Source organism: Leptonychotes weddellii, chromosome 12, assembly GCF_054177405.1.
Source record: "Leptonychotes weddellii isolate Sample4059 chromosome 12, ASM5417740v2, whole genome shotgun sequence".
Taxonomy (NCBI): domain Eukaryota; kingdom Metazoa; phylum Chordata; class Mammalia; order Carnivora; family Phocidae; genus Leptonychotes; species Leptonychotes weddellii.
The window spans coordinates 13760824-13780328 of NC_138380.1; the positions used below are offsets into that span (position 1 = coordinate 13760824).

At 35.3% G+C, this 19505-nt stretch overlaps 1 protein-coding gene across 1 annotated transcript in view; it reads right to left on the reverse strand.

Annotated features, from left to right (window-relative positions):
- Nucleotides 1-273: 273 nt before the first annotated feature.
- Nucleotides 274-19505, reverse strand: part of AKR1D1 (aldo-keto reductase family 1 member D1) — a 31278-nt gene continuing 12046 nt past the window's right edge. Inside the window, exons 4-8 of the mRNA XM_081800024.1 lie at nucleotides 18506-18628; nucleotides 12744-12853; nucleotides 11872-12037; nucleotides 3803-3885; nucleotides 274-1850 (exon numbers count right to left, since the gene is read on the reverse strand). Coding sequence (XP_081656150.1) covers nucleotides 1808-1850; nucleotides 3803-3885; nucleotides 11872-12037; nucleotides 12744-12853; nucleotides 18506-18628 — 525 coding nt within the window. The 3' untranslated portion in view covers nucleotides 274-1807. The remainder of the gene's footprint in view (nucleotides 1851-3802; nucleotides 3886-11871; nucleotides 12038-12743; nucleotides 12854-18505; nucleotides 18629-19505) is intronic.

The window sequence follows — 19505 nt, forward strand, 5'->3', positions numbered from 1 at the left end:
GGACTCTTTCCCAATGACTGTCTTTTAAAAATGGTTTGAAATGTATGGTCCCTCCTCCACACCAGCCCCCTGAAATACGTTGAAGAAGTTTGATAACAGGAACAGGGCTTAAGTTTCTGTTCTTGTACTATGATACCCCCTTTTCTTCCCTTTTACCAGTGCTAAATGTACAGTAAGAACTTAATCAAAAGTCTTTTAATTGAATTGAATTCAGATTATTTTTCCCCTCCCCCTACCTTTAGCAACAAAATGGAGATTCAAGTGGTTCAATAAATCATCACATTTTATTATTACTTGTAAACAAAATATTTTCCAGAGAACAGCATTACATTAGCATCAGTGGATACAGTGAGATCAAGTTTTCTTAAAGTGCTGATTTCTCAGAAATGTATGTTTTCAGGTCATTGAAGATTATCTGTAAGCAATTGGTCTTGGAAAGACATAATTTTTGAAGAACTCTCTTGCCCAATGAAAATGACTTAATATGAATGAAAAAAAAATACATTGCTCCAGTTGAATTGACAATTGGTATATCTCTACTGAATAATTCTAATAATGTTCTTACTTAAAAATTAAAAATTTACATATAATAATATTACCAGTGTTCTTTCAAACTTGCTACTTTGTTGAAATTCACATAGTTATCCCAATAACACTTTCAAAGTCCTAAGTATAATAATTTTATGAAGCCTCTTTTTAATTTTAATTTTATTATTTTTTAAAGATTTTATTTTTAAGTAATCTCTACACCCAGCATGAGGCTTGAACTCACAATCCCGAGATTAAGAGTCACATGCTCCACCAAGTTAGCCAACTAGGGACCCCCTAAAGCCTCCTTTTTAAATGCCTTCTTTTAAAATAGTCATCTTTGGGGGCACCTGGGTGGCTCAGTCAGTTAAACATCTGACTTGATTTCAGCTCAGTTCTTGATCTCAGGGTCATGAGTTCTGGTTTCCCAGCATGGAGCCTACTTAAAAAAATAGTCATCTTTGGATTATTTTATGATTCAGGGTTTTGTGTCTGTTGATTGTCTCAAGCTACTTCACATAATGGTGGATGTATGATGAGTAGGGCAAGAGTGATAGGCAGTGTAAGAATGGATCACCAGTTATGTTCATTCTCAGGCCCTTGAAAGCATGCAAGAGAGAACCAGCAATTAGCCATCCCTCAAACTAGGTAAAAGCTAAATGAACCCACATTGGATGGAAACAAACAACAACCAAATCATTATGTCTTTGCTGACCACTGTGGTGTTTAATTAGCTCTATTTTAAGACTTTTCTATGCTTAGCCCTTTCTCTTTACACAAGGTGCAGCAAATCACTTCCTTATTAATAATGCATGTGTGAATCTTATCTTGGCTGTGTCTGTGTTACAGTCAATGGTCCAAATCATCAAAGTCACTGCCAACACTGGCATGCACTAGCTCACCACCCTCTTTGTTGCCCTGTTAACTGCTAAAGTAAGGAACTCAGACTACCAATGGCAGTGAGTTATTTATCTTCATATATTGCCTTTGCAGTCTTTTCTAAAGCCTAATGTTTGTCTGTCTGGGACCCAAAAGACCTTGATCCAATAAAATATTAGCTTATAGTTTCCAAACAATTTTTTCAACAGATTTAAACATATTTTTTTTCTTCATATACCTAAGCCAAAGTCATTTATATTGCACAAAACTTAAGTGTGTTAACATCACCAATTTATCTAAAGATAGTAAAACTTTTTAAATTTCTTCCTCTGGGGGAACCACCCAGCCCAAGGTTCTGGCATGCATGGGAGGGAAAAATCAGTTCAGGAGCATTATGAAGTCAGTATTCATCATGAAATGGGTATTCGGGATGATCACACCACCTGTCAAAACAATTCCCCAAAGGGAAAAATTTCACTGCAAATGTTGCACAGCTGTACGTATTACTAGCCTCCTTCAACAATTTCACTGATCCCTCCCTCTCTCCCTTATTCATTCCCTCTCTGTTTCTCACCCAATCTCTCTGTTTTCCCTCAAGCCAGCATCTTTTACTGAAGCCCTGGACAGCACCCTCGGGTAAGAGTGTGTGTGTGTGTGTGTGTGTGTGTGTGTGTGTGTGTGTGTGTGTTGGAAGGTCTCTCTGCCAACATTTTGCTCAGAACAAAAGCACATGAGGTGAGAGCAATGCCTGTTTGTGGTTTTTCATGCCCTTTCTCAATTCCTTCCTCCCCTCTGCTGTTTTGACACAGGCTGCCTTCCATGTCAACGATCCACATAAGCATTTCTCTTCAAATTTCTATTACCCATCATTATCACTCTCTTCTCAGAGTTTTTACCTGCCCTTCTCACTGGACCTCCTGAGAATTGAAAGTTTGAGATCTAGAAAGGTGATCAGTGAAGTAAGTTTCCACAATAATGATGATGATAATGAACCTATCCCTTAAACAACAGTGATGGAACAGTCAATAAGAAAGGATTGGCGTGTCTTGTACCTGCCATGGACCATGTCTAAGATTCAGTTCTCTGCAAGTATTAATGAGCTTTAAATTAAAATACAAAATAAATAAAGGCTCTTCAATGTCAAAGATCAACTGGATGAAAAACAGAGAATGGTACATTTTTTTTTTTTGATAAATGAAGCCTACTGTTTGTTTCTCCTTGCTGATTTTTCTAGTTATTTCCTATGAGTTATTTTCCCAGTGTTGTGGGAATTAGGTATTAAATATGTCAAATTTCAAACTAAATATTGTCACCAACTAACTGTAAAAAAAAAATCAGTACATTAGTGGTTTGACTCTTACTATCTCTTCTTAATTTAATGATATTTATTCAATAGTAATAGTTCATCTTCAAGAGCTATTAATTAACCAGTAAGTGTTGGTTAGGTCTGTGTTTGTGTTTACCTTTTTGTTTCCAAGGCTAGGTAATACCTTTTGATATCAAATAATGTTTTGCCCTGGAAAATTCACATTAGGAGACTGTTGTATTAATTCAGAAATTGATTTAGAAATTCAATATTAGCATAGTCAGCGTGCTTTTTGACTCATGAGAAATAGTGGGAACAATAAAATAAGTGTTCAAACTATATTAACTACCATAATGAGCATTTTCCAAATGCTCTCTTAGAGAGATTACAAACAGATTACTATCCAGGTGATTTCAAGAACTGGAAATAGTAATGAATAAAAAGAAAAAATGTGTATATATACATTATATATATATATATGTGAGAACCATATATATATGAACTGTAGTCTTTTGTTATTTTAAAGGCCCTATACTATTTAGAGAATTAAGGGCTACTTCAATTGATTAGCCGAATTTAGCAACATTTTGAAGGAGTGTAAGGAATTTTGCTTGTGGGAAGTCAGCTAATAGGTGAAGTTAGAAGCTCCACATCTTACAGGCAAGCATTTGCCTATAACCCTAGGTTCTTAGCTTCTAATGTGGTACTCTTTCTACTATGTTCCCTTGTCTCTTTCTTTTTTGTTAATAACTTTGCTCGAAATTGTGCAGCACTTTGATTTTTAGGAAAAAATAAATAGGTTAGAATATTTGTGTTGCTGTTGTATTAACATATATACACTATGACTTAATTCTCATCAGGTATTTAGCCTGCCATTCTCTAACCTAAGTCATGAGATGTCATAAATGCCAGAAATATTTTTTATAAAACTGTAGCTTGTAGAAAGTTCCTGGAATAAATGTAATTTACCCAGACCTGTTTAATACTCAGAACATGCTGCCTACTGGCCTTTACCCTTGTGATTTCTATGGACCTAGTATAATCCAATACCCCTGGGCAGTACTTGGTGAATGGTCCCCCCATACTCACATGAACATCTCCACAAAGCGGACATTTTTATTCAAGCCCTCAATGTCCTTCATTTCTTCTTCAGTGAGAGAGAAGTCAAAGATCTGAAATAACAGAAAAAAAAGACATTATTGAAAGTAGAAAATGGGTCAAGCCTGGGATCAGGGAATGGGACCAGCAACAGGAACCCTTCAAAAATTTATGAGCATTCTTTTTTTTTTATGAACAGGTTTAAAAGAATTATTCACCGTGACCAAGTGGGATTTATTCCTGGGCTGCAAGGGCAGTTCAATATTCACAAATGAATCAATGTGATGTACCACATTAATAAAAGAAAGGATAAGAACCATATGATCCTTTCAAAAGATGCAGAAAAAGCATTTGACAAAGTACAGCATCCATTCTTGATAAAAACCCTCAACAAAATAGGGATAGACGGAACATACCTCAATATCATAAAGGCCATATACAAAAAACCCACAGCTAATATCATCCTCAATGAGGAAAAACTGAGAGCTTTTCCTCTACAGTCAGGACAAGACAGGGATGTCCACTCTCATCATTGTTATTTAACATGGTAGTGGAAGTCCTAGCCTCAGCAATCAGATAAAAGGCGCCCAGACTGGCAAGGAAGATCTCAAACTTTTACCATTTACAGACAACATGATACTCTATGTAGAAAACCTGAAAGAATCCACCAAAAAATTGCTAGAACTGATACATGAATTCAGCAAAGTCACAGGATACAAAATCAATGTACAGAAATCTGTTATATTTCTTTTTTCTTTTGATTATATTTTATTTTTAAGATTTTATTTATTTGAGAGAGAGAACATGAGTGGGGGGGAGGAACAGAGGGAGAGGGACAAGCAGACTGCGCTGAGTGAGGAGCCTAATGCCGGCTTGATCTCAGAACCCTGAGATCACGACCTAAGCCAAAACTAAGAGTCAGGCGCTTAACCAACTGAGCCATCCAGGCGCCCCAGAAATCTGTTGCATTTTTATACACCAATAATGTGTATATATATATATATATATATAATATATATATACATTATATATGTATAAAATCCTTGATTTTATACATATATAATGCCTTTTAGTTATGTTGATTGTTTCCTTCAATGTGCAGAAGTTTTTATCTTCATAAAGTTCCAATAGTTCATTTTTGCTTTTGTTTCCCTTGCCTCTGGCAACATATCTAGAAAGAAGTTGTTATGGCCAATGTCAGAAAGAGAAATCAAGGAATCAATCCTATTTACAATTGCACCCAAAACCATAAGATACCTAGGAATAAACCTAACCAAAGAGCAAAAAGATCTGTAGTCTGAAAACTAGAGACCACTTAAGAAAGAAATTGAGGATGACACAAAGAAATGGGAAAACATTCTGTGCTCATGGATTGGAAGAACAAATATTATTAAAATGTTTAATCCACCCAAAGCAATCTATACATTCAATGCAATCCCTATTAATATATAATTTTCCACGGAACTAGAACAAATAATACTTAAATTTGTATGGAAACACAAAAGACCCCAAATTAAAAAAAAAAAAGATCCTGAATAGCCAAAGCAATCCTGAAAAAGAAAAGCAAAGCTGTGGTCATCACAATTCAGGAATTCAAGATATATTACAAAACTATAGTGATCAAAACAGTATGGTACTGACACAAAAACAGACACATAGATCAATGGAACAGAATAGAAAACCCAGAAATGAGCCCACAACTATATGGTCAACTAATCTTCAACAAAGCAGGAAAGAATATCCAATGGAAAAAAGATCATCTCTTCAAAAAATGGTGATTTGTTGGACCACTTTCTTACACCATACACAAAGTAAATTCAAAATGGATGAAAGACCTAAGTGTGAGACAGGAAACCATCAAAATTTTAGAACACAGGCAGTAACCTTTCTGACATTGGCCATAACAACTTCTTTCTAGATATGTTGCCAGAGGCAAGGGAAACAAAAGCAAAAATGAATTATTGGAACTTTATCAAGATAAAAACTTCTGCACATTGAAGGAAACAATGTAACTAAAAGGCAGCCTATAAAATGGGAGAAGATATTTGCAAATGACATACCTGATAAAGGGTTAGTATCCAAAATATATAAAGGCCTCAACACCTCAACAAATAATCCAGTTAAAAAATGGGCAGAAGAACAGACATTTTTCCAAAGAAGACATACAGATGGCCAACAGACACATGAAAAGATGCTCAACATCACTCATCATCAGGGAAATACAAATCAAAACCACAATGTGATACCACCTCACACCAGTCAGAATGGCTAAAATTAATGAGTCAGGAAACAACAGGTGTTGGCGAGGATGTGGAGAAAGGGGAACCCTCCTACACTGTTGGTGGGAATGCAAGCTGGTGCAGCCACTCTGGAAAACAGTATGGAGGTTCCTCAAAAAGCTGAAAATAGAATTACCCTATGATCCAGCAACTACACTACTAGATACTTACCTAAAGGATAGAAAAATACTGATTTGAAGGGATACATGCATCCTGATGTTTATAGGAGCATTATCAACAATAGCCAAGATATGGAAGGAGCCCAAATGTCCATCAACTGATGAATGGAAAAAAAAGATGTGGTATATATATACAATGGAATATTACTCAGCCATAAGAAACAATGAAATCTCTTCTTTTGCTATAACGTGTATGGAGCTAGAGAGTATTATGCTAAGCGAAATAAGTCAGTCAGAGAAAGACAAATACAAAGTGACTTATATGTGGAATTTAAGAAACAAAATAGATGAGTATAGGGGATGGAAAAGAAAAAGAGAGAGGGAAGTAAACCATAAGAGACTCTTTTCCATAGAGAACAAACTGAGGGTTGTTGGAGGGGAGATGGGTGGGGGATGGGCTAAATGGGTGATGGGCATTAAGGAGCGCACTTGTTGTAATGAACACTGGGTTTTATGAGTGATGAATCCCTAAATTCTACTCCTGAAACCAATATTACACCGTATGTTAACTAACTAGAATGTAAATAAAAAATTGATACAAAAAATAATTGTTAGTTTCTTTCAGTTCTGTCAGATATTTCCTTTTAGTTCTTCATTTATGTTGAAGCTCCATTATTAGTGACATACACATAAAAGATTTTTATGTCAAAAATTTATGAATATTAATGATGTAGTATGTGTTGGTTAATTGAATTTAAATTAATTAATTAATTAAAAATAAAAATAAATTAAAAAATAAAATTATGAATATCTGCAAATGTGAGAGAAGTTGGGCTGGTGCTGGGGGCCACATCCCCATGCGGAGTTGGGGTTCTTCTGTTCTGCTCTTTGACTCTGAGACACTCCTGCTGGGGCCGTCTTGCAGGACATTCCAAATGCACTGCAACAACATATGTTCAGGACACCTAAAATTCCAAGAGTGAAGAATTTTTTATTGTGTCTGGATGAGATGCTAAACCTCTGATTTTGGACTATGGCCTTTGTGCATTTGTTTTTAAAAATATTCCCTAGTCTCTAAATTTGCTTATGTATTTTTTTTAACTTTTAATTTGCTTTTTTTTATCCTCTTAAACATTTCTCTCATCATTTTTAATGTCTTCTACCTTTTAAATCTATTACAATTTCATTAATTTTTCTTAGCTTGTACATTTTATACTCTGGTTTTATAATTGTCCTTTATTAACATTTTAATATTTTAGCTTATTTACATTTTTAACATTTGGTTTATTTATAATGATCTTCTTTTACTGTGTTGTTTTAACTTGCTATCCCTTAACTTTTATTTTAGTAATTTATACTTACAAATTTTAATTATATAAGTGATACATAAATATATGCTTTTTTGTGAGAATTAAAACACTACAGAAGTATATGGACTTGCATAGAATAATAAATGAAAGGCCCTCTTGTTACCCACCACTACAGTCCTATTCTTCCCAAACATTCCTTCCAAACATCCAACACACTAAGAGCAAAATGCAATAATTGTATCATATTTTTATTATTCTGCAACTTTCCTTCATTCATATAATATGTCTCGGTGATCTTTTCTGACAAAATACTGACTTTAATTTAATCACTGCATTCATACTATAGCTGTAACACTATTTACCTAATCATTCCCCCATGGATTTTGTCCAAGTGCTCTTTTCAGGGAATGCTTTTCTTTGATTATTATTCAAGTACTGAGTTTATGAGATTGTGAATCAAAACTTTGCATTACATAGAAACAGTCATGAATGACCAATCACTTATAAAATAAATCCTTACTCAAACTTTCTTTTTGCTTAACATTAGTCCACTTTTTAAGTATTGGTGATTCATTTTCTTACTCCAGTGAATACATAATGTAAAGTGAAGTTGTAAATCTTGCCAAAAATGCAGGATTTCATGAAGTCAATGAAAGTGATCTTGGTTTGCTTTAATTATAGGCAAAATGTTTTTCAAACAGGAATCTGATGCAGTTAAAGTCTACTTCAGTAGATATATCAAAAGAGTGTGATTTGGAAAAAAAATGAAAGGATTTATAATCTTCAGATGAAGTTCTGTGAAATTTTACAGAATTATTCTTTTTATGAAAAGTTTAGCAAAAACTTTTGTGAAGTAGAGAACATCACATTCTGTTATCATGCAATTTTGTCAAGCGTATTTTTAAGTTTCTTCTAAGATTTAGTACACATACACAACTGTAACCTAAATTTTGTTGACTATAAAATAACTACAATTATTTCATAATTTTCTAATTTTTTTTTAAGTAGGCTCCACACCCAGCATAGAGCCCAATATAGGGCTTGAATTCATGACCCTGAGATCAAGACCTGAGCTGAGATCAAGAGTTGGATGCTCAACTGACAGAGCCACCCAGGCACCCCTTCAGTTTTAATTTTAAGGTAAACTTCCAAATTCTTCCTCCCTCCCTCCATTCTTTCTATGCAATGTTTTTCTTTATTTTATGTGGATTGATTTTCATTTTTTATGACACAAATTATCCTAAGTTATTCACTTATTCAGGATCTCACATAACTAACTACCTGATATTCTGCCCCCCCTGCCCCCCCCAATCTGCTTCTCTTATAGTAAAGATTTCAAGAAAGAGAAAGTGTTAACTGTATTAAATGCTGTTGAAAGATCTACTAGGACAAGGACAAAGAAGTGATTATTGGATCTAGCAAGGTGGAGGTCATTGGTGAACTTGACAAGAGCTGTGTCAGGGTGAAACCTTAGTTTCAATGGGTTTAAGGGAGAGTGGGGGAAAGGGACTTGGAGGTAGTGAGAATAGAATTCTCTTTTAAGGGTCTGCTGTAAACAGAAAGAAAGAACTGGATAATAGCTGGGGAAGAACGTGAGTCTAGATTGGATTTTACCTTTTAAGACTGGAGGTTACAGCATATTTGTATGTTGATGGGAGTTATGTAGTAGAGAGATAATGCAGGAGAGAGAGGGGGATTTTTGAGGGGTATGAAGGAGTTATTAGGTATTAGTAACTGCAGTTTCCAAGGAATAATAATGGGAATTAGTGGATGAAATATATAGGACAAGATCATTGTGGGGGAGGAGGTTAAAGAAATATCAGGCCAGGTTATTGGAAGGACTATCCATATGTACGTTGAATTCACTAAGAATTGTGACGGCAATAGTTTTGGAGAGAGGGAAAATGAGTCATCTTCAAGGAATGGGGGTCAGTGGATGATGGCAACAAGGCAGATAGTGGGTGGTAAAATTTGATTTTTTGTTGTTTTAATATTAAAAATATCCTGCTTTTTAATTTTCTTCATTCTTACCTTTAATTTTATATAGTTTTTGTTTTTAATTTATGATTTAACTTTTTATTACATGATTTTTATTTCTATGACTTTTTCTTCTTTTATTATAAACATATTTAATTTTCCCTTTACCCTTTATGTTTTGTGGACATTTCCCATTCTTTTAAAATACTTTTAAAGGTTTACTTTACCTTAGTTCTAAAAGAGAATAATTTTCTATTTTGTCAATTCTTGGTTTTAATACCCAACAAAATTTGTGGCTACAGGGCAAGTCTAAACCCTATAGAGTGGAAATTAGCTGTGATTTCCACTGTCATTTTCCTTATAGATTTATATCTCTTTCATATTTTCTTGTGGTATATGAACCTCTGAATTCCATTTCCTTATTATCAGGACTATGGAAATATATCGACTATAACAGAAATAGTTGCAATAAAATTTTTAAGGAGAATGATAGTACCTTTACTACAAAATTGTGATTCACTAAATAACAAAGTCCAAAGGCTTTAACCTTCCATTGCACAGACTACTAGTAACCACTCTCATTTTCTGAACAGTAAAATTTTGAATCCATGAAAATATTTGTTTCAGGTGCATCAAAACTTGTCTTAAATTTTGATGAACTAACATATTAGCCGTCTAGATAGCTTATTCTTTTAAGATGGCTGAAAACAGTGTGAACAAAATAAGAGGTGTTTTGTTAAATGTTAAAATGCTGTCCATAGTGGTATAACTGTTTATCATTCTTTCCTCTTTTTGCTAATAACAGAATCCCCTTTTTCCTTTTATGAACTTATCTTCCACCATCTAGGAGGGCTGTTTGTCACATGAATTCATTTCCAGCACAGGAATAGGGTTGTAGCCCAGGGGGCCAATCAAAGTATCTTACTGGATACGGTGATTAATATGGGGGTGGTGCATGACCCACAAAGGGACAATCAGGGATTGATAGAGATCCTCACAGAAGCCTTTACCTGTGATCATCTTCACTGAGTATGAGTAATAGATTAGCCTGAAGCTGTCAGGGACTGTTTGGGTCACCATGTAGAGACAGAGAGAGTTGAGGGGGGAGGAGGGAGTGTGGAGGGAGGAAGGGAACTCAGTCCTTTTATAAATCATTTGAATACCCCTGCCTGGTCATGCCTGATTTATCCATGGATGTTCCAGTTATATGGCCCAATAAATCATGTCTCTCTTTGGTAAGTTTGAGTTGCATTCTGTCACGTGGTAGCAAAAAAGCTCTGAAGATAAATTGTCTAATATCATGAATATCTTCCCATGAAAGTACTTATATTTTCACCCTATTATTTTAAAAGGTTATATAATATTTCATTGTACAAATATATTGTAATTTGTTTTATAAGATTCTACCAAAGACTGTTTCCAGGTTTTTTAAAAAATGATAAATCATGCTCTAGTAAATATCCATATATGTGTGCATGTATGTGTAAATATAGTATCAAGATTGTTGGGTCAAATGGATATGTGGGCTTGAATTTTGATGGATCTGAAAAAGTGACATCCGCTCCTTCAAATCTTATACCAATTAATGTTTCTAACAGGAGTTTATGAAAGTGCCTTTTTTGGTACATATTCAGTATTCTGATTATTTTCCTATCTGAGGGGATAAATCCTGTCTCATTTTTATTAACTTACTTTTTGAGATCATTAAACTTATTAGACTACTTATTTATATATTTTCTTAAATAAAATTATTGAGACAAACAACTTACTTTTTGAGATTATTAACTGATGAGTAATTAATTAATTTTGCATGGTACTTTTCTATGGCTGTATTTACCTAGCAGTTTAGCCTTGAGTAGTAGCAGAGTAAACTAATCACTCTTCTCACCTGTAAGTTATGATGCTGATCACAGATTATTTATAGGGGAAATAAAGGCAATTGGCATTCATGAAGCCTAATGATCCTCTTCAATAATTTCCAAATTTGTTCCTAACTTTTACCAGAGACATTAAGGAGGCAGAAAGTTTGCTATTATCAATTTCAAATTTTATACCTTCCATTCCTGCTGTTCTGTTGGAGAAGTGAGTAGGTAGTGCCAAGAGTCAATAGGTAAGGAAACAGAAGCAATAAGGGAGCTAGGTTATGTACAAGCAGTAAGGCAATCCCCAAAATGCTGGGAACTGTCTCAAATTCAGATATACAGAAAATTCAGATTTACATTCAGATATACAGAGTGTGGGTTGGGAAGCAGGTATAAAATAAAATATGAAGGCATTACAAGTTTCTTATTAATCTGAACTGGAAGTTCTCCAAACAAACAAACAAACAAACAAAACAACTCTACTTTTTACATTTCCAGAAGCAGTTCTCTTACTTGAAAGTTTTCTTTGATCCTTTCAGGGTTAAAGCTTTTAGGAATAACAACCACTCCTCTCTGGATGTTGAAACGCAAAACAACTTGAGCTGCTGTCTTCTTGTACTTTTTCCCCAGTGCGTTTAGAAGTTCATCCCTTAGCAAAGGTGGGGAAGATAGATTCACCCTTAAAAAAAAATCAAAACCTGCATCATATTTAGCTCAAGTAATAAGAACAGATGGTTAGTCAATCACCCTCCTCCTCTGTCTCCCCATCCACCTGGTCACCTACCGACACTTGAGGTCCCCTGTAACCAATTTCTCAGAGTGCAGAGCACTCAGTGAAGAATTGCTTTTAGCATGAAAAGATCAAGATTTTATATGTCAGTTACATTTCAATAAAATGAATAAATGGATAAATAAAAAGAAAAGATCAAGAGAGGCAAACTGAAGGGGTGCCTGGGTGGCTCAGTCGTTAAGCGTCTGCCTCCGGCTCAGGTCATGATCCCAGAGTCCTGGGATCGAGCCCCGCATCGGGCTCCCTGCTCAGCGGGAAGCCTGCTTCTCCCTCTCCCACTCCCCTTGCTTGTGTTCCCTCTCTGTCAAATATGGTCATGGAGACTCTTTGTCAAATATACCTAAACTAACATTTATGGAGCATTTCCTATGTTTCAGGCACTGTTAGGTAATTTATACATACAGTATAATCAATTCTTATACCACCTTTGTGAGGAAGGTTTCATTAGCTCCAACTTGTATATATAGAGAATGGCTCGAAAGATTACTTTCTTAAAATCACAGAGCCATATAGTCATGCCAATCAAGTAACTCACATTAGTCTCATACTCTATACCAAAGGAAACACTGCTGAAGAGACATACAGCATTGCTTACCAGTTTGGATTCCTAGAGGTCCCCAGAGGGCTGTGTGCAATAATGACAATGTCATGTTGTTGGCAAAATTTCAAGAGTTTTGGCTGGGTGAAATATGGATGGCACTCAACCTACATGGTTGCATTGGAGAGCAGAGCACAAAATTAAAGCCTTGTAGGGAATGCAGTTTTTACACAGTTTTAAAAAAGTTTTTTGATAAAACCCATTTACAAGTATTATGGATAATGAGGCAAATGCTAAATATTGTTCCTAACAAGGAAGTTTTCATTGTTTATTGGTGAGATTAATTAAAACAAGGTTAGTGAGGTCACCATCTGTGGAGTAAGTGGGGAGCAAATTCAATTTCGTAAAGTTATCATAGTTTAAAACTTTGAGGGAACAAACTTAATTATTTACAGTCACCATTCCAGCAAATACAATTTTCTATAACAAAAAAACAGTCTCAAGGTTCAGATTACAGTCTTGGTAAACAGAAATGACATGTTGCAGAAGCTCCCTCTCTGTAGCTATCAAGTATCTAAGAATAATTTCACAAGGGGTAGAGCATGTATAACATGAAATCTAAAGATGAATTTTGTCGTTTTGGCCGAGAGTTCTTTACACCACCCGGTGCAGGCCTACGTTCATCTTTAGTATCTTATAAGCAAGATTCCTGCACTAAAAACATTTGTGTGACAAAGTTCTTCTCAAAGTTTCTTCTTAACCACTATGGTAATTTTTGACCTATGCTTTTCTTACCTTTTTAAGTTAAAATCAACCAAGGCTGAGTTAAAATAATTGAAACATATATTTATTATCCCATTGTCTGGAATAGTGAGTATTTGATGAGTTTTGTTTCTAGAAGGCACAAGGATATGCTACTGATGAAGTGGCAAAGGTAAACTGAGCCTCTTCATGGTGGGTCTTCTTTCTGTTCTCTAATTTGACATCCTTTTTTTCCCTGATATAATCTTGTTCCCTTACCCTAAGAAACACTTGTGGGATTTCTTCCCCTTGGAACATTTCTTAAGTAATTCTAGAAAGTAACACACGGACTAAAATAAGGCAGGAATCACACTTCTTAGTGTTTCCTTCCTTTACCCTCTCCAACTTCCAACATCGCTCTCTACTTTTTCAATTCCAATCTTGTCTATTATTGGTAGACCAGTCTCTCCAAAACATGTATTTTATCACGTCATTCCACTGCTTAGAAACTAAGTATGAATTCCTTACTTTAATGCCCTCCTGTTCATTCCAAACACAACATTTCATTTTCCCACAAGGACTCCTTTCTAATCAGATTGGCGTGCTGTTGCTTGTCTCTGGCCTATTAAATATGTAGAAGTGTGTATGTATATATCTGTATGTATATATGTGCGTGTTTATATACACATCAAACAGTTTTATAACCTACCCTTTGAAAAAGGACTTCATATGACTTGTGACAAAAGGTATGAGTAATAAGGCTATTACAATTAGAAATAAAACAAATAGATATGCACATATCTGTGACTGAAATTTAGGACTATATAGAGAGTTGCCCTGGGCAACATACTAGAAACATCTGCTCGACAAAAGCTTTTGAGTTAACATATAAACTCAACAACATAACTTAAAATAATATAATATAAATCTTTGCTTAGACAGTTGTTGGGTAAAAATTCCAGGGCATATCACTAAAGGGACAACCAGTGAGGGAAATTCTGGGGGTGGGAGTGGATAAGCTAATAAGATCCAAATGCATATGAACTCACAGAGAACCATATTCCTTCTTTTCAGAGCATTTATCTCAGTTTCTAATTATCAGTAGATTTTGTGATTGTTTGATTAATGTGTGCTCCCCACTAGACAGCTAGTGCTCCAAGAGGAAGGGTTGTGTCTGTCTTTAGTCACGTATGCATGCCTAGAACCTAGCAAAGTGCCTGGCATAAGGCAGGTGCTCAATGATTGTTGAATGAAAACATAATGATACAGAGAGGACAAAGCATCTTAGGAAGCATTACTGATGCTGCAGACTGTTACAGGAGGGGTTTTATAAGGACTGCAGCCTGGTGGGGTCATTTCAGGCTAGTGAATGATCTTTGTTTGCTATGCTGGCACCGGATGCTCAGTTTAAGGTGGAAGGTAGTGATGGTTTCTGTTGTCACAGTACCTTGATGTCATCATTGCCCAGGAACTTGCTAATTTCCCAGGAGAAGCATATCTAAGCACGCTTGCTTCCTTTTTTGCTAGGGACTGGTTATAGCCCTTTGTGGATGGGCCAGTGGAGATGTAGTCTTTACTTTTTCTTGTTTACTATGTAAAATTGACATCATTGACAGTGTCTTGACATGTCTGGGGCTTTTACAACACTATTTGGTAGTGCAGAACTTCAGATATCAAAATCTCACAAGGTGAAGTTAAGCTGGACAGAACCTGTGAAGGAAGGCATTAACCCCATCCTGTGTCTTTCTGTAAAAAACGGTGTTGAATTTTCACTTCATTAAATCAAACTCAAAAAATATGTATTGATTCCTAAATCAGGACACCTGGGATTTAGGCATAGTGAATAGGGTTAGGAAAAACTGAAGAATTTGAAAATCTTTCCTTTCTCCCCACCTCCCTCCCTTCGTTTGTTAGTAGAGTTAGGTGTGTGAGATTAAATAGCCTGAGGTAGATCCACAGTCTCCTTTGAATTAGGCTGGGAAAACACTGCTTGACAAATTGCCCACCAGGAAGGCTTTCAGAGAGATTAAGCCGGGGATGGAGCCTAGAGACACATTTGTTTAGATAGACATCATGGGTAGTACTAAGGAAGCTTGGAATGCTCAGGCTCTGAGAATGAGTATAGAGTGCCCACTTCATAAAGTCTATGTGCCCTTGTTCATAAAGTTTATGTGCCCTTGTTCATAAAGTCTATGAAAAAATATAAAAATCTGCAAATTATACTTCAGATTTATTCTAATGGGAAAATTAGTTTTTAAATATGTGAATTTTGAATTTTGCAAGGTCTTCAGGTATGTATTCCTTATATATAAAATATGCCCACCCTCTATAAGGCCCACAATATGTCATCATGTTCCTGGACTGAAAGCTGTTTGAATGTGGGCACGGAAAGCTGCTCATTTTGTGTCTCTGGAGTAGAGGTAGTCCTACCCAGGGCACAGGGTAATGGCTGGTGGCCAGTAGACCTGCACTTGGATCTGTACCATCTCTAGAATATTGGTATATTCACCATGAAGTAAATGAACAAGCTTGGGATATGATTTTCCGACATGTCTTGTTTCCCTTGCAGGGTACGTTTGTGAAGCTATTCATGATTCTTGTGCCAACATATCAGGGTATTTCCTCCTTGGCATGAGGAGACACACTGTCAAATTCGTATTCCATTTTTCATTCTGAGGTCAAAAATCTCCATCCTCCTTTGTATATTTGAAAGAAGAAACGTGTCATTTTAACTTTTTATAACAAAATATTATTCTTGGGGGTGCAGGAGAGGGACGTGCTGGTGAGGTTAGAGTAGGAATAAAGGGATAGATTGAGATCAGTTAGGAAGTCAAGGGTTGTTGCTATCTGCTCCTTAGAGCATATGGTATAGTGTTGGCTTAGGTGTCAATTAGGAAGTAATACTTCTAAATATATAGCAACACTTTTATTTTAGCTGGCTATTGTCATGATAGGTAATAATTCATTCTTTCTGTTATGAACTCAAGACAGTTTTGAGTTACTAAAAACAACGAATCAAGCAAACAAGTCAACCATAACTCCAATATGTGAATATTTACCCTAAGAATTTTTTTTTAAAGATTTTTATTTATTTATTGAGAGAGAGAGCATGAGAGAGAGGAGGGTCAGAGAGACAAGCAGACCCCCTGCTGAGCAGGGAGCCCGATGCAGGACTCGATCCTAGGACTCCAGGATCATGACCTGAGCCGAAGGCAGTCGCTTAACCAACTGAGCCACCCAGGCGCCCACCTAAGAATATTTTTTTAATGTAGCTTCTTAGTGTTTTATGAAGTAGGGTGAAGAGAGTATCATTATGCCCATTTAACAAGGTGGGTAACAGTATTTTGTTGTGATTATAAAAGTAACATATGCTCGTTACAGAAGATTTGGAAAATACAGGAAAGCATAAAGAAGAAAACAAAATTCACTTGTCATTCATAGCCAGAGATAGCCACAGTTAGTATTTTGATATATTTCTTTCCAATATTTTTTCTATGCATGTTTTAAAATAATACATTCACATCAATACTGAATTACATTTTGTATCCTGGTTTTTCCCCTTAATATCATGGCCATTGCTCTTTTGCTCAAAAATGATTCAAGAACATCTTTTATTAAGATTTTACATTACAGGGCGCCTGGGTGGCTCAGTTGGTTAAGCGACTGCCTTCGGCTCAGGTCATGATCCTGGAGTCCTGGGATCGAGTCCCGCATGGGGCTCCCTGCTCAGCTCCCTGCTCGGCAGGGAGTCTGCTTCTCCCTCTGACCTTCCTCCCTCTCATGCTCTCTGTCTCTCATTCTCTCTCTCAAATAAATAAATAAAATCTTTAAAAAAAAAAAAGATTTTACATTACATGAGTTTTATAATTTATTTAAATATTCCCCCAATTTTTCATATTTGTGTTGTTTCCTTTCCATTTTTTTGGCCTTTATAAACAGTACAGTGACAAATACACATAAAGGCTTTCAGATTTTTTTTTTTTCACAAGGATAAATTCTTAGGAATGTAAGACTGTGAACATTTTTTAAGGCTCTTGACACTTATTGCCAAATTGCTTTCCAGTAAGGCTGAACAAATTTGTACTTTCCAGCACTTTATCACTTGCTTATATGGAACATTATATTAAAAAATAAAACAAAAGCTTTGCTAATTTGATATACAATGCGAAATAATACTTAAATTTAAATTTCTGTAATTACTAGTGCGGTTGAACATTTTTCATATGTTTACTAGTCTTGCAATTTGTCTTCTCGAATTTCTGTTCACAGTTCTTTTGCTCACTTTTCTGTTGAGCCTTAGTGTTTTATCTTTGAATTTTTCATTAATTTTTATTAGGCTTTTAATTCATAAGGATATGATCCCCCTTTTCTATTATATTTAAACTGTAATTATCCATTTTTTGCTCTTTGTTTCTAATATTTTAGAATTTAATGTTTTTATGCTATTAAATATGTCAATTTCTTTTGTAATTTTCCCATGGCTTCATTTTCTATCTATAGCTCTAGAAAACTAAAATCGTTTTGTAGTATGCACAAGGGACTTCCTCTTTCTTCTTTAACTCCTGATTGAAGAGATACTAGGAGTAGGACATGAGGCAAAGATCTGTATTTGTTTCTACATAACTAGCCATTTCCTCCACACTATTTCCTGAAAAATTCATCCCTTTGCCATTAGTTTGTGTTATTGTTTCTACATTAAGTTTTTATTACACTTGGGCCTGTTTCTAAGATATTTCTTATTTTCTATTAATTTGTATGTTGGTTCTTACGCTAATCTTACATAATTTTAAGTGCTCTGTATATCTTAATATCTGGCAGATCTAGTTCCTCCTCATTATTTTTCTTCAAAAAATTTTTTGGATTATTTTTGCTTGGATTTGAACTTGCAAATTTTTTTTTAAGAGACATAAATTGAGAGGTGTCAAAAGACTTGTTCCCAGGGTCTTATGACGAGATATATGTAGAGTGACCACAAGATTTCTGACTCCTAGTCCAGCATTCTCCTGTTACGTAAATATTGGAATCTCCTCCTACCCTCACAATCCCCCTCTCACCTCCCACCTCCCATCAAACTGTACCTGGTTGCTGACTGGCTTATATTTGAGTCCTGGTTTGTTCAAGATGAGCTCTAGCTGCCTGCGGTTAAAATTGGATACTCCAAGAGATTTCACCAAGCCAGCATCTTTGCAAGCTTCTAAAGCCTGTTGAGGAAAGGTCAAGGGGTTAAGAAAAAAGCCTCAAAACAAATGATAATGTTTATGAGGGTGACTATGAATCTTTAAGAAGGAAAGTTCTTGGGTATATTAATAGGCATTCTGTGAAGAAAAAAAAAGTGAGAGAGGCAAGAATTCTATAATTGAATTAGTGTGGGAAGTATTGTACAGTGTATCTTCCCTAGCATTTTCACAATGTATACCAGTCCCTTAAGAATGATCTTATTTCTTGAAATCTGTTGAGATTTGGTTTATAGCATGGTACCTGATCCATTTTCATAAATGTCTGGGGTGTGTGAATATGTATATTTCCTTTTATTGGATATAAATCTCTCCTCTTGCTCTGTACCTCTCTCTCATGCATATATATATGTATATATATGTACATACATATATAAACACACACACATTATATGCAAAATTAGGTCTAGCTTTTCCTGGCTTCTCAATAATTTAAAGGACTATGTCAGAAATTTCCCACTATATTAGAAGACTTTATCAATGTCTTCTTATAGTTTATCGACTTTTGCTTTATATATTTTGAAGATATTTTATATGGTACATATGTGTTTAAAATTGGTATATTTTCTTGGTAATTTGAATCTTTTATCATTATGCTATTTATTCTTCCCTATAAATTTTAGAATCAGCTTTTCAATTTCTTTTGGTATTTTGACTGGGATTCCATTGAGTCTTTCAATCAATTTGGGGAAAATTAACAACTTAATGTATTCAGTATTTCTATCAAAGAACATGATATATCTCTCAACTTATTTAAAGTTTTAAAAATTGCTCTCAGTAGTGGTACCTGGCTGGCTTAGTTGGTAGAGCATGTAACTCTTGATCTTGGGGTTGTGAGTTCAAG